The 13,944-nt window shown below is 49.8% G+C and overlaps 1 protein-coding gene and 1 long non-coding RNA gene across 3 annotated transcripts in view; one reads left to right on the forward strand and one right to left on the reverse strand.

Moving 5' to 3' along the window:
* LOC134507081 (uncharacterized) overlaps nt 1–203 on the forward strand; it is a 55,479-nt gene extending 55,276 nt beyond the window's left edge. For both annotated transcript variants that reach the window (XR_010068866.1, XR_010068867.1), the window contains one exon: nt 87–203. This is a non-coding gene — a long non-coding RNA (uncharacterized LOC134507081). The remainder of the gene's footprint in view (nt 1–86) is intronic.
* A 4,056-nt stretch (nt 204–4,259) lies between these two features.
* On the reverse strand, nt 4,260–13,369 carry UBE2J2 (ubiquitin conjugating enzyme E2 J2). Its single transcript, XM_063317332.1, has 7 exons — nt 13,187–13,369; nt 9,602–9,732; nt 9,053–9,093; nt 8,370–8,472; nt 7,715–7,853; nt 7,496–7,576; nt 4,260–6,880 (listed from the first exon to the last, which is right to left on the reverse strand). The coding sequence occupies exons 2-7, from the start codon at nt 9,730–9,732 to the stop codon at nt 6,593–6,595; spliced, it is 783 nt and encodes a 260-aa protein (XP_063173402.1). The 5' UTR covers nt 13,187–13,369; the 3' UTR covers nt 4,260–6,592.
* Between the last annotated feature and the right edge of the window lie 575 nt (nt 13,370–13,944).

Here is a 13,944-nt window from a genome sequence, read left to right on the forward strand (position 1 = left end):
CAGTGCAGCAGTATTATGTGCTTGTTAACCTCCGGACTTGCAGACAACGGCTTCTGGCTTTTACAGGTGTCTTGTTGCATTTACAGGCCACCTCTGAAGGGTCGGAAAATGCAAGGCAGCTTCCGGTTTTATCCTTGGGAGCCCGCACAGCAAGGTAGGCCAGGCTGGCAGAAAGCCAGGCAGTGGGTTTCACGGCCGAGGGAGTGCTCGAACCTGGGTCTCTGCAATCTTAGCCTATCGTCCTAAGCACTGTATCACACTGGCAGCCCAGCGCAAGAGCAGATCGCCATTCATCTTAAAGCATGCGGGCTTTAAGTTGGAGTCCACACGTCTTAAAGTTGCCAAGGTTGACAAACACTGGTCTCATCATTTGAGGTCCTCCGCTGAAATTCCAGAGCAAATCAGGGATTTGTAGAACCCAAGTGTTAAAGGGTGGAGGAAACAGAATTAGTATTTATTATTGTGAAAACATTCAGAAAATAAACCCTTTTTCTTGCCCCCTGCCAACCCTCTGGCAACCTATTACCTAGACAACACTGCAAACCCTCATCCTTAGCCAGAGAGGTAACACGCGTTACATTTTAATCGTTCCTCGAGTATTTAGCTGACTGGCTTCTTTCATCGACAAGATTTTTAAGCCTTGGGATTTCTTTATTTCGTACGGCATAGCAGAAAGCAGCATTGCTGCATAAAAATCACAAAAAGAGTGTATAAATGATCTAGCCCTGGGATTGCATAGTTAATTAGGCTTGCTGTAAATGGGTGTTACATTTTTATAATTGTATTGTGTAAAGATTTGTATTTACTGCTTGTCTCTGACATTCTGTCATTTCATTGTCTTTGAATTGGCGGTTTGCTACACCCTTGTTGAAAGGTCCGTTATAATTATCCAGTAGATCAAGCTGTTTCTTCCTTCCTGATTATAGGCCCAGATCCCCATAACCCGCAATACTGAAATCCTTTTCGAGCGTCTCCCCAATTAGGCGGGGGTGAGCATCCAGATTCAGAGAATTTCATTTGACTGGTTTCAGCCCACTTTCCCACTCTGTCAAGGCCATTTTGAAGACAGCGTGCCTGGATAGTTAGCACCTCTCTCAAATTTCCCCCCCGAGTGACACGTTTTAATTTGCAGAGTCTTAAACCGACAGCTGTATGCAGAAAGAGCTACCTGAAGCTAGAAAAATTGCAAAACACAATGACAGCTTAGGAAAAAAAAAGTTTCCCAGTTGGAGAAGGGGGTTCTGTTTGGCACAGGACCCATGTTGTGATGCCGAGCACTCAAAAGGCTCAGCTCCAGACACGCACGCAGGCTCTGCAGTGTGAAGGGGGATAAGGAAGCTAGGAAGGAGTGTGTGAGAAACAGGCAGGAGTAAAACACAACCACAAGAAAGCCTGCCTGCGCCACGGTCTGCAGAACTGTCTCGGCTGCTGAGCTGCAATATGACAGATTGTCCTATTAACATGTCATCAAGTCCCCTGACAGATTCGCAGCCTGTCTGCAGCTAACCCGAACAGGGCTTCAAGCGCAAGGCGACGCCAAAGCAAGTTAAATATTATTAACAAAGAATGGTTGCTGCATAGTTTGCCAGGAATGCAAGATAGTTGGGGGGGGGGCGGGGGGGGGATAAGAAAAAGATACAGCAGGAAGAGAGATGGGCTATTAACTATTTCGTAATTCTAGTCAGGTTCTGTTTCTTAAGCCGGCACAGGATTTTTGGTTTGCAATCAGTATTGTTTTAAACCGACTGCTTGATTCTAGTCCAGCCATCCGGGAAAGTTAATAGTTGGAGATGTCCTGGCCTGTCTTCTCTCTGAACTCTTTCATTAGTTATACTTAGTCCCAGCAGGTAGGGGCATCTGTTGAACCCACGGGGCCAGGAACGGAGCAAGGTTGGTCTGGTTAGTATTTGGACGGGAAACCACCAGGAAATCTCAGGGCTGTGGTCTAGACTGCAATGGCAAACTCGCTCCCACACTGCTGCGAAGAAAACCCCAAGGTTGCATCACCACCACTAGAGCTGAATTCAGCCTCGGGAAGTTTTACTTTTCCTGAAAATGTGTTCAGCCTCGGGAAGTTTTACTTTTCCTGAACATGTAACAGTAAAAAGTGGCTTTCCCTTGGCCCACCTGGCTTTCTTCTCTTTGCAGCGGCTTTCAGATTCTAAACCCGCAGGCCAGGACGGCATTGTTCTCAGTGTGGGCCTCCCTCATTTACATCCATGCAACACGAAGGGAACGTGGCCAAAGATTCCACTCAATTCGTCCCCAATAAACCAACTCCTTGGATGCCCCGATGGCTTTCCTGCCACTTGTCTAACGTTGGTGTCGCAGCGACACCTGCTGGATAAAGTATTGTATTGCAGGGCAGCTGCTTTGCCGTTGAAATGACCTGCATCGGATTTGAACCAGCCAGGTGAAGCGCGCAGAAATAGGGCAAGAAGCCAACGGCTTCTGTCTCAGGGTCATCCGTTCATTTTCTCTCTCTCACCTCAGCCAAGCTGCAGCCAGGCCCGAGGACCTAAGCCCAATCAGAGAACTCCAAAGCAGAGGTTTCCTCTTCTGGCTGCGGCCTCAACATCCCAAAGTGTACTTGGTGCAGAGCAGCTCCGTCTCGAAGGGCCTTCCCAGCTAGATAAAGGCCCTTCGTGTCAGCCCCTGCTGACTTCCCAGACGCATCAGTGTAAATTTCTTGGCAGCAATAGAAAGTGGGTTGTCCCTGCTTCCTCCTGGGGTCTGTTTCAACTTCCCAGTCTGGCCCACTATACTCCTGGCAGTCCCCAGAGATTCTTCTTCCAAGCAACCTGCTCCCTAGGAGACGGTCTCCCAGCACCCCACGCCTAGAAACTCCCGGCCACAAAGTAAAGTTTCCATCGGTAGCTCTCGTGACCCGGCTAGATCATGCGCCCTCCCCCCAAGCGGATCCCCCCATTTTGTCTGCAACAGCTGCCCGTCAAAGCATCAAGAAACCTTGCTGAGATGCCTTCAGGAAGCGGGGAGAGCGTGGAGCCTGCCCAGCCAAGGAATCTCCAACCCCATTTGAAAGACCTGGAGTATTCTTGTAAAGAGCGTGGCTCTGCTTGTCCCAGCTCCCCCCTCTATCATTTCTATATATCTTGCCTAAATAAATACTTACTCCACCTGCAACAGGGCCCAAGTTTTGTTCTCCGGCTGCTGGGCAGATTTCCAGGCCCTATCGGGTTCTTCTACAATTGACCAAATCTTCTTGGACAAAAAACAAGGTTTCTCACCTGGCATGGAATCCATGCAACCCCCCCCCCAAAAAAAATTCTGCTCTTTTGAGGGGAATAGAGAACACACAACCCAAACCTCCACTTCGGCCAGTTCCTTTCCCAAAATGCAGTGCGCGTAAAGGAACAAGAGCGATGTGGCCACGCCAACAGCATCGCTAGACAGCTGAAACATTTTAAGCTGTGAAAGTGGAAAACCTGCACGTTGAAAAAAGTCTAGCTGCCAAGCGTGCTCCCCAATAGGCTGCCATGTCGCAATAGTAAGGCTCAGAAGCCGTGCAGGATTGGCTCTAGTCACGGCTCCAGACAAAGCACCTGCTTCAGCTAATCTTTTTTTCCCCCCTACACGAATGAGGCAGCTCAAACGTTTGCAGGCTCTTCTGGCACGTGAGTCGCTCCAGCTGGCCCATTAATTCAAAACACCCCACTTGAAAAACCAAGCCAGCCCCTTCATATTGAATCCAAACACCAGTGTGCGGACCCAATCCATGCAGCTTTCCGCAGTTTAGCACAATGAGTGAACTCAGACCATGGTGATTTATTCAACGAACTATGGTTGAGCAAACCCAGGTTTAGCCCAATATGCGAACCAAGTCACATGCACTGAACAGGCCTCTTCCCCACCTTTAGGGCACTAAAAAATGTGGCCTGTGCATCTTTTTCAAGTACAAAGAAATGCCTTTGCATGAATATGTATGTTAAGATCTCGTGACAACCGCAGGTGCAGAACATGGATAGAAGGCCAAAGTGAAGAAAAATCAGAAAATTCCATCAGAAGACGGGGGGACGGGAGATCACCATACAATCCCCGAAGTACTTCTAAAAATGGAAATACTTGTTTTAAATCAGTCCCCCCAACCAGGCACCGCCCCTATTTGTCCTAAATTACAGCTCCCCTATCACCTGAATCCTGTTGCCCAGGGATGATGGGAGATGTAATCCAATATAGTTTCTGGCATACTGAGAAGACTTTAATTGTTCCCTATCGTAGTCATCTCTCTCTCCCATTCATACGCTGACATTAAGGTTTATTTTAATAAATGTTTGTTCACTGATAGAGCTATTTGGTGAGTTACAACCAAACCATACCTGTTCGCAGAGAAATTGGTCAAAAGCAGATATTCACTCGTCACCCAAGTCAAACAGCTTATGGATTTAATCAATCCTTTCTGGTTGACGTTTCCCAATCCTCCCCAGGTACTCCAAATCATCCCGTAAAACTTAAAAGTCAACACTTCCAATTCGTTTTGTCTATGGGTGTCGGGGGGGAAAAAAACTATACAAAAAGGAGGAATAAAACCGGTAACTTAGAACTTAACCAAAAGGAAGGAAGGAGAAATACCAGCTTTAAAATACCGTTGAACAAAGGAAAAGCTTAAAAAGACATATCTAGAAGTACAGGGTTCTTTCAACCTTGGCAATACCTATCTGTTTGGGGTGGGTGGGTGATAGTAGGGAAACTATGCTAGGTGGGTTGGGCTTAGGATTTCCTTTCTTTTTCTTTTGTTTTCGACTATGAGAAGGTTTTTTGCAATTGATTCAAACCATTCCAGCCTCTGGCGCGTCAGTAACCCCAAGCCTGCCAGAGAGATTAGATCGTAGCAACTTTAAGATGGGTGGACTTCAACTCCCAGAATTCCCCAGCCAGCAAGGGGAGAGCAAGGCTGGCTGGCGAATTCTGGGGGTTGAAGTCCACCCATCTTAAAGTTGCTGCGGTCGAGAAACACTGGGTGGGTTGGTTGGATGGACAGGACAACCCTACCAATCCCACAGGCACAACTGTGGGGTTTCTTTCCCTTCCACAGAGTGGGGAGGGCTAAAAGTCCAGCTGTTCTGCTTGAGAATTAAGTGGTGTTTTTGTTTTTTTAAATCACCTGTCAGAACATACATGTTTAACTTCCCGCGCAAACACACCCTTGCTAGGCTAAATCTGCCTCCTTGGGGGACCAGTCTTTGCCAGGCGAGGAGCGGCCCCTGCTTCGGATGCCTGCAACTTGAGCCGATTCGCTCCAAGAGAGCGCCTATGACTGATGCCAAGGAACCCACTGAAAATTCCTTCCCAAGCAACCCACTTTGGGCTTGACGCTTTCATTCTCCTCCTCCTCTACGGTGACGCCTGGAGACGAATTACAAAACCGCATGATTGCAACCTGAAACCGCAAGTCATGAAACGGGGTCCTTTGGAAAGAATAGAACACAGAACGCCGAACTTTTAAATCTTTTGTGGGGGGGGGAACGGTCATCAAAAGGCCAAGGGGAGCTGAACAGCCGCAGCCGTTTAAATGCCGTGTCTCTCTCTCTAAAGGGCAGCTCTGCAAGATTCTCTTGGGCCAGAATTAAAGAGAAAAACCGCACATTATTATGACAAGTTGGGCAAAGAATGTGTCCGCTTTGAAACACACCATGTTACTCGGGAAGGGGCCTCTGGCCATCATGATTGCCAGGGAGAGTGGGAAAAGCATCTCTTTAGGGGAACCCCAGGCTGCCTCCGTTAGCACCAAAATTCCTAACTAAAAGCTGGGGGGGGGGCTCAGTGTCGATTGAAAGAGCCGAAGCATTATGCTTACCCTCGCTTCAAACTCCATTTTTAAAAAATGAACTAGCTCTTAAGTCTCACTCTCCAGCATTGGGCAGCTTAATATGCAAAATGATTCATCAAGGATCTAGTTTTTATACAAACATCTGCTCGGTCTCGGGGCGTGTTCCGCAGCAAACCCCAACACGTCAAGCAAGGCGATCCAAGGGGCCCTTAAGAAAGGAAACAGGTGTGTTCCTTATTCCTCTACCCTGCTCCTCAGCTTCTCCTCTAGGCACACAGATCTACCCACCCAGGACTAAAATGGGCAAGCGCTGCCCAGGCTTTCCCACCTTCACCCGCCCCATCTTCCCTATCGCCAAAAATCCCACGTTGCCTCAAAGCAGATACTTCTACACAAGTTCTCAAGAGCCCCAAGGATGTTAGAACTGGTTCACAGTGCATTGGGAAAAAAATATATATTAACACAGGAATTTTGTAGGCCAGTAACTTTAGGTCTTGCAATTTGCCTGTTTAGGAAAGGGATCTTTTTTCCTTCTTGGGAGGCAGTGTGTTTGTCCTCTTCCTTGCTCCATCCCAATCACATCCGTTTCAACCCCAAACGGGGTTTTTCCCTCCTCTCCCACAAAACTAATTCACGAGCCAGACCAGCAATTAAAAAAAACCCTGTACACATCACAGCATTTAGCCCACAGTCGGGAGTATGAGACCCACAGTCCCAAATGTTTTGTTCGTTTCCTTCCTGCCACTACTGTTGTTTTGGTCTCAGAACCCAGACTCGGGAGGAGAAGGAGAAATCCAAAGTGTCTCACTCCTGCGCAATGCTCCTCAAGACATACTTCACTGTATACGCAAAGGCCGCAAAGCCCACTATAACAAACAAGTTCGCCAACGCTCCACCCAGGAGTCCGTGGCGGCGGTTGGCTTGCTGGAGGCCGAGGGGGTTGTTAGCCGCAGCCAAAGGCGGGTGCCCGTTAAGAATCAGCAGGCCGTTCTGGCCGTGATGAGCTTCCCCGTCAGGGATGACGTCCGGAAGTGGGAGAGTCGGCGGCCGGCTGTGCAGGTCGTCTCGCGCCTTCTGCTTCTGCTTGATTTCCTGGGAAGCCGAGAGGGGCGGGAGAAGCAGCAGACAGCAGGATGAGACCAAATTGTGGCCAGTGCCATGCTGGAAGGTTCTTTCATTTCAGCAAACCCAGGTCAGTCCCAACTAATCCATCTGGGCTTGAACTAGACCTTTCCAGCCTCCGCTTTTTCTGGCAAAGCCTAAGCTTCTAGATTTTCCCCACGACAGGCTGTTTTTTATGCAGGTGGGAAGATTCCAGGCCAATGAACCCGCCACTATATAGTCTGAAAAGCCCAAGTGGATCGTTAGAATAAGGCTTGTGGCCAGGCCCGCAGGAGAGAAACTTTCCTGCCCTGTTTTGAGATGTCCACGTTCATCCGCTAAATGGGATTATTGCTCAGATCTCACAAAAAAGCCACAGACACTAAGAGGAGGCTGGAATGGGCTCAACATGTGATATGAAGCAAAAGCCTTCAGGCCCTTTCACAAGCATGGGGGAATTTCTAGATCAGGCAGCCAGCAACTGGTGCCCTGGAGTATGGACATCCTCAAACCCAAGAATGATGGGGCGTAATTAAAAAAAAAAAAGTTCGGAGATATAGCCCAGGGAAAAGACTGGCCTGTCACCTCCCCAATGCTCTCGCTTACCTCCACCATGTCAGGAAACAATTCACAAAAGACTTTGTCTTTTACGTTAAATTCTAAACTCTGCGAAGCCAGTTGCCTCTTCTGATGGAGTGAGAAGAGAAGAGAAGAGAAGAGAAGAGAAGGGGAAGGTCAGTCTGGAACTAGCATTTGAATGGAAAAGAAATCCAGAGTGCCTCTGTGGGTGTCTTTTTTCAACAGGCAGGGGACGAAAGGACTTACTGTAAATTCTGTTGTTTCTATACTGCCCAGAGTGGGCCCTTTTTCAACCATAAAACTAAGAAGGCCTGTCAAGATGGTGGAGACTGACCAAGCCGGGTTCCATGTGTCAGGGTGGAAATCAGTAATGGAAAGACATAACCTGCAGAAAAAAGCAGAGGGACAGAAGCTTCATCACAGCCGAGGCACAGAGAGCGTTCCAGGGCAAGATACCTTTCGATGCAATGAAAGCTTCCACTGTTTTTAACCATGTTAAGCAGAATCTGAGGTTCCTTCATTGGACTGTCACTGCAGGCCTGAGAGAAAGCCTTAGGGAAACTTAACAGGGCTTCCAAAGGTCTCTGAACTACTCCTCCCAGCATCCTTCTCCACTGGCAATCTCACTGGGCCTGCTGGGAGATACTGGGCAGCAAGACAAGAGTCCTGTGGCAAAAGGAACTACAACATACACCCAAGAGAACTGAGTGGGAATGAGCAAGGACTGAAGCAATCACAATTCAAAGTGAAGATGCTGCTTTACTTCAGAGCATGGCGCCACGAGGTCAGGCCACCTCTGGCGAAATATTTCTCATACCCTTAACGCCAAGAGGGTTGAAAAGGGGTGCTTTCAAAGTCACCGGCCAGGAAAAGACCAGGGAGTCTTAAGCAAAGATCTTACCTCGTATTGCATTTAAATCTTCCATTTGGTGTTATCATATAAATACTAGGAGGTTTAAAAGGAAATTCTCTGGGGAAAACTAACTTCCCATGGTAATAGCCACCTAAAACAGGAAGAGCAGAAAAAGAAAGCCATTTTTTAAAATTTCACAGCAAAGCACTTGTATCAGTCACCCGAGAAGCCACATTGTCCAAAGGGGTTACAGGGTTTGAGAAGAGAACTCCTGAATTTAACTGTGGGGGCCTTTTTGTTACGTGTGACTTGACGAAAAGGAGGAAGTTCTCTGAAATATACAGGTGAGATTAGAACAAGCCCTGCCTGGTGAGCCACTCCTGCCATTCCCTTCATCCTCCTACGATGCTACTTCTTCTAGATTACAGTCCTCGGCCCTTTTATTTTCTCAACAAGCACCTCAACCTCACCTGGCACCTGCAAACATTCCTGGAAATAAATTCTAGAAGCTGATGCTTGGCAGACCAGCTACATGCATACAAGCACCCAGGAATATAAGAATATCAAAGCAGGTGATGCGGGAAGCAAGAAGAATAGGGAAAAAAAGCCACAGAGGTCTGTTCCCAAGCAAGGCCAAAACACGTGTGGATGGTGTTCCCAACAGAAGGCTTCCTCCATAAGGAAGGCTCATCTTTAGGTTGAGTTTACTCTGCTACCAAGCTATGATTTACCTTCATATGGTGTCATTTCAGGTCCTCGTACAACATAATGCCTACAAAAACAAAGGAAACGTAAGTTACGCAAGCCAAATTTCCAATCAAAAGTGAAGAAAGGAGAGATCCTGTTCTCTCAGAGGATGTCCAGATGGAAACCTGGTCTGTGGCACCCAATGCCCACTGATAAGATTCTGTCACCTCAGAACCTTATTCCTAAATTTCTCTACTGACAGCTATTTTCTCCTGTCTGTTACCTAGTTTTTTGGGAGGGGGGGAGATATTTCTTCTTGGTAGATCTACAGATTTATCTGCAGATTTCACAGTTAGTGGACTTGGGAATTTGTACCAGAAAGGAAGAGATGTTTTAAAAAGGCACTGGTAAATAATTCTCCAACTTCCAATGGCCCCACCAGTACTAAGTGGCTGATGCGATTCTGAGAAAAGTGGGCCAGATCATGATTTCGGCCTCCCGAGAACTGCCCTGCCACCGACTCTTTCCACTTTGGTCCTAAGGAGGTTGAATCTCTGGTGCCCCCCAGGCTCAGCCCCCCTCCCCATTCTTACCACTCAAGGATATTGGATGGCAAGGGCTCAGCACAAATATAAGGCACTGGGTCTTTTTTGATGCGCAGGTAGTCCTGTTTGAGTCGCTGGGTGGCCGTGGTTGGGGCGCGCTTGTTGCTGGCGCTGCTCATCTGAAGGCAGAGAGTGGAAACGCACAATCAACAACCACGCCAAAGAATGTTAAGGTCAAGAGAAGCCAACATCAGTAGAAACCCGAAAGCGGCTAGGAAAAAAAGTTTTAATTGCTCTCATTTCAGCCACACTGCCGCCATTCCAACTTTTGGTCCCGGGGACTGAAAGAAGAGAGGGAACGGAGAAGCACAGCCAGGCTGAGTTTTCAAAGTTCCCGAGGCCTCTGCCTCCCCCTCCAACCTGCTAGAGACATTCACTTGGATTGTCAGCAGCGCCGTGAGCCTCTCTCCACCAGAACCTCTTTCAAAGCGTGAAGGGAAGCTGGGCCAGTGTCACCGCAAAGACCAGGAGACATTCAGGTATCAGCAAGACAGCTCCAAAGTTGAGGAACTCAGGCATCTCTCACTCAGAAACACCACTGAATGCTTCTTCGAGCCTGGCCAGGAATTTGGAGGGGGGGACTGCGGTCCCAACAGCATCTTGGGGCACTGTATCAGCTTGGGGAAAAAGTCAAACATTTGGTAGCCGCCAGAAGCAGCCCAGAGCTGCAGTGCCTGTGCCCTTTGTTGGCAAAAGCGCCCAGAGATCCTGGAGATCGTTTCTAAGCCAAACCCAGCCCGTTTTGCTTAATATTTGCAGAGGGATGAGGAACAGGCTCCACATGTTCTCGCAAAAGATCATACAACGAAGGGTCCAAAGTCTAATCAAAGCAATCTTCGGGTTTTAAAAAAAATGTAAGGGAAGAGTGGGAATTTCACCTTCTAAGCTTTCTGTTGAAACAATTGTTATAGGCTGGCAAACTCTAAAACACAGCATGGCTGTGAGCGTTGATGGTGCTAATCTAATGAGGACAACAGTCAGAAGAATAATCTCCTCCCCTCAGCCAGAAACCACCCAAAGGCAATATGAGGGCACCCCCCCTCATTTAGATAAGCCCTTCCCTAAAACGCAGATAGCCCCTTCCCGTTTAAACCCACTTAGCTCTTCTTCACCTCTGTTACATGACCCCCCTCTCCATCGCTGCTCTACACTTGCAAACTGGCTTCAAACGCCCTTTCCACTTTGCATAAAACCAGCCCCAAATCTGTTTGCCTCTTGCCACCCTTCACTTTTGCCTCAATCAATTTCTCTCCCCAAAACACGCCCCCCCCCACCAAGTAGCATCGTTTACAGAACAGCCTGCCTGTCTCATCCAGGTGCCTTCCAGAATTCACCAGATTAGGACCATAACCGTGTTGGCCAAGGATGATGGAGCGCAACATCCAGTTCAGCTCATCTGTTCTTTGCTTAGGCATAAACGAATAATAAATACAAATACTACGTACACCTGGAGGACAGCAGGTGGCCGGGCTAGACTCTAGGCGGGAGAGGCACAAACAGCCTGTCTCACAGGACTGTTGTGGGGGGAAAAAGAAACCCTGTACTGTGCTTAGGTAGAAACACATCCTTAAAAACCCTATTAATTCTCTTGCCTGGCACAAAAAGATTGCAAGTTTAATTTCCAATAAAAAGATTCTCAGAATATTAGCGGCGGAGAGGTCACAAGAAAGAGGCTGCTTTGCTAAACAGGGGCTGGGCTTGATTCCACAAGACAATTTTCCTGGTGAGGAATGGAGAATAATTCCTTAGAGAGGGCCTACCACATTTTGCAAGGAAGTAAATTGGGGTTACTCCACCCTGCGGACAGGCCTAGGTGATCTGGGGTGCCCGGAAGAGGAAGTGGTCTTCCCCCCCACTCGCCATTTTTGTAATTTGTGCTGCTGGTCTGCTCTAGCAAGGAAGTCATTACAGTCTTCTGTAAAATTTGATAATGAGGATCGAGGGCAGTGTTTCTCCACCGTGGCGACTTTAAGCTGTGTGGACTTCAACTCTTCCACGCTGGCTGGGGAATTCTGGGAGTTGAAGTCCACTCAGCTTAAAGCCGCCAGGGTGGAGAAACACTGCTCTAAGGACAGATGCTGGGGACAAACGAGGAGAACACCAAGTCCAATGCGGCAGCCAGACCGGAACGGTGGACCAGATGAAGGCAGAAAGCATCTCCTTTGTTTACATCAAGGATTAAATAAGGTCACACAAGACAGATGTTATCTTTCGCTATCAACTAGGACAATCCAATGAAGACCACACGCAGCGCACGGCAGCTGTGGCTGGAGGGCCACGGTGCGGATCTATCTCATGTGCCAACTGTCCCTGTCCCTAGGCCCAGGGGACCTGCTTATGGTCACTCATGCGCCGGTCACCACTCATTTGGACCACTGCAACGTGCTCTGTGTGTGCGGGGGGGACGCCCTCAAAATCCACCCAGAAGTTGCAACTGGCCCAGAATGCAGCGATGCCGCTACTTATAGGCACGCCCCGGTAACCCCGCTGCTCTTTTTGCTGCAGCGGCTCCCTAAAGTGTAACTCAAGGTACAGGTTATCGTCGATAAAGCCCTTCGCAGCAAGGGCCAGGCCTGTCTCCAGCTACCTCTGCTCATCCTGCGAGCGGGTCCCCTCTTTGACACAACGTCACCTGGCAGGACCCTGAAAGCCTCATTCTTCCCTGACCACCGGGACAGAGCGGGGGATGAACCTATCCAGAATGAAAGGCCTCTGAACGGACTGTACAATGGGGGGCCTCGGCTATTCAGCTTCCCTCTGTTCCGTAACTCTGCTTCTCTGTTCTTTGGTTCCCGATGCTCGCTGTGTTTTGTTTTTAATTCTTTGGTTTTTATGCTTCTATGCCACCGCCGGCCGCCAAAAGTCATCGAGCGAGTTGGGGAGGGGGGCGTATCAGTCAAGGGAGCCAGTAAGTGGTAGTTCAGGGGATAAAGCACCACGGCCAGGCTAGGCCACTAAGCCAAAAGCAAGCAAATTACATCACTGCTCGGCCCAATACGTGGAGCCGAGCCGAGCCGCCCCTCTTCCGTCTGCTTTTGCTAACTGCCCCCCATCCCAGCCTCCCCGGCACCCCGGATGCCTGTTACGTTATAGCACATCAATTACCCTGGAACACAACTCCCAGAATCCCCGGCTGCTAGCTAGGAATTCTGGGGAGGGGAGTTTCGCGGCCTCAGCACAGATGGGAAGTATCCGGGGTGGGGAAGGCTGGCTTGGGGCGGGGGGCGGGGACGGTTAGCGACCCGAAACCCCAGCTAGCAAAATGCAGCCGGCCCCCGAAACAATCAACCCGCCTTTGCGGAGGCGGCGGCGGCGGCGGCCCGGCTGCATTCACACAACACGCCCAACCCGGATCCTGGATTCACCCCCTTTTCTGGGCTTAGGCGCTACCCGAAACCATCAACTAAACCGCCGCCGGAGGAGGGCGAGGGAGAGCAAGACATGCCCCCGAGGGGGCGCCCACGCCCTGCCAAGGCAGCCCAGGCTGACCCCGATGGGAGGCAGCATCTTGGGCCGGGGTCCGGCGCGGAATAACAAAGGGCCGGCCGCGCGCCTCCCGCTCCGAGTCCTCACCTCTCCCTGCGGGGCTCCGGTCCTCTTGCTCGGGGCGGGGGAAGGGGAAGGAGGAGAGCGGGCGCCGGAGTCAGCTTCGCAACCCGGCGGCGGCGGCGGCGCCTTGTCTCCTTCAGACGCGGCTCCCCAAGTCCGGCCGCCGCGACCCTCCAAGATGGCTGCCCGGGGCAGGCCCAAGTAGAGGCCGGCTTCCCTGCTTCCTCCGCCACTTCCGATTCCGGCGAGAGGGAAGGGGGCACTTCCGGGAGCCGGCGAGGACGGTGGCGTTGCAGGGAGGAAGGAAGGAAAAGCCATAGACGTGCCGAGGGAAGAACGGTTGGGAGGGTTGCCATAGAGCTCGGCACAGCGCGGGCTAGAGCGCCGCCCAATCCGTGACGTGGTGGGCTCTGCTTTTTGTCGTAACTGGAATGAATGAGAAGCGCAACTTCCCCAGGACGGGTGAAGGGTCGAGTTATTTAACCACATTTTACTTGTTGGAATTCTAGGGGGCGTTATTGTTATTGTAGGGGCGTTGCAAGACAGTCTCCGTTTCAACGCATCTCGCATTAGGGACACGGATGTCGTAGGAGCTTTTTTCATTCATTCATTCATTCATTTCGCATGCCATCCGTTCCTGAAGGCTCTGAGCGGCTTACAGACAGGAGCATCGTAAAATTAACCCCCTTTCCAAAAATAATACGTAACCCACCCGCAGCATGACAAGAAATGCCAGCGGTATCACAACCGTGCCAAGGGAAACCTCTTAGGGCCAGAGGGGA

The sequence above is a fragment of the Candoia aspera genome, chromosome 18, assembly GCF_035149785.1.
Source record: "Candoia aspera isolate rCanAsp1 chromosome 18, rCanAsp1.hap2, whole genome shotgun sequence".
Classification (NCBI taxonomy): Eukaryota; Metazoa; Chordata; class Lepidosauria; order Squamata; family Boidae; genus Candoia; species Candoia aspera.